This window comes from Morone saxatilis, unplaced genomic scaffold, assembly GCF_004916995.1.
Source record: "Morone saxatilis isolate NCDOM2014 unplaced genomic scaffold, NCSU_SB_2.0 Contig19, whole genome shotgun sequence".
Taxonomy (NCBI): domain Eukaryota; kingdom Metazoa; phylum Chordata; class Actinopteri; family Moronidae; genus Morone; species Morone saxatilis.
This window is the reverse complement of record NW_023339751.1, coordinates 20,859,203-20,859,470: the sequence shown is the minus strand read 5'-3', so window position 1 is coordinate 20,859,470 and position 268 is coordinate 20,859,203. Positions and strand designations below refer to the sequence as shown.

Here is a 268-nt window from a genome sequence, read left to right as displayed (position 1 = left end):
AGTAATGTTTTGAATGCAGGACTTACTGTCTGTGTTTTCTGTGCAGGAGCAGCTCAGAGCGGCGTAAGGAGAAGTCTCGGGATGCAGCTCGCTGCAGGCGCAGCAAAGAGACGGAGGTTTTCTACGACCTTGCTCATCAACTGCCTTTGCCTCATAGCGTCAGCTCTCACCTGGACAAGGCCTCCATCATGAGGCTGGCTATCAGCTTCCTGCGCACACGCAAGCTACTCGCTGCAGGTATGGACACTGTACCCCATACACAATGACA

The 268-nt window shown here is 53.4% G+C and overlaps 1 protein-coding gene across 1 annotated transcript in view; it reads left to right on the top strand.

The window, feature by feature from the left end:
- epas1b (endothelial PAS domain protein 1b) overlaps window positions 1-268 on the top strand; it is a 69,123-nt gene that overhangs the window by 37,128 nt on the left and 31,727 nt on the right. The window contains exon 2 of the mRNA XM_035663673.1: window positions 47-237. Within this exon, the coding sequence (XP_035519566.1) occupies window positions 47-237 (191 nt within the window). The remainder of the gene's footprint in view (window positions 1-46; window positions 238-268) is intronic.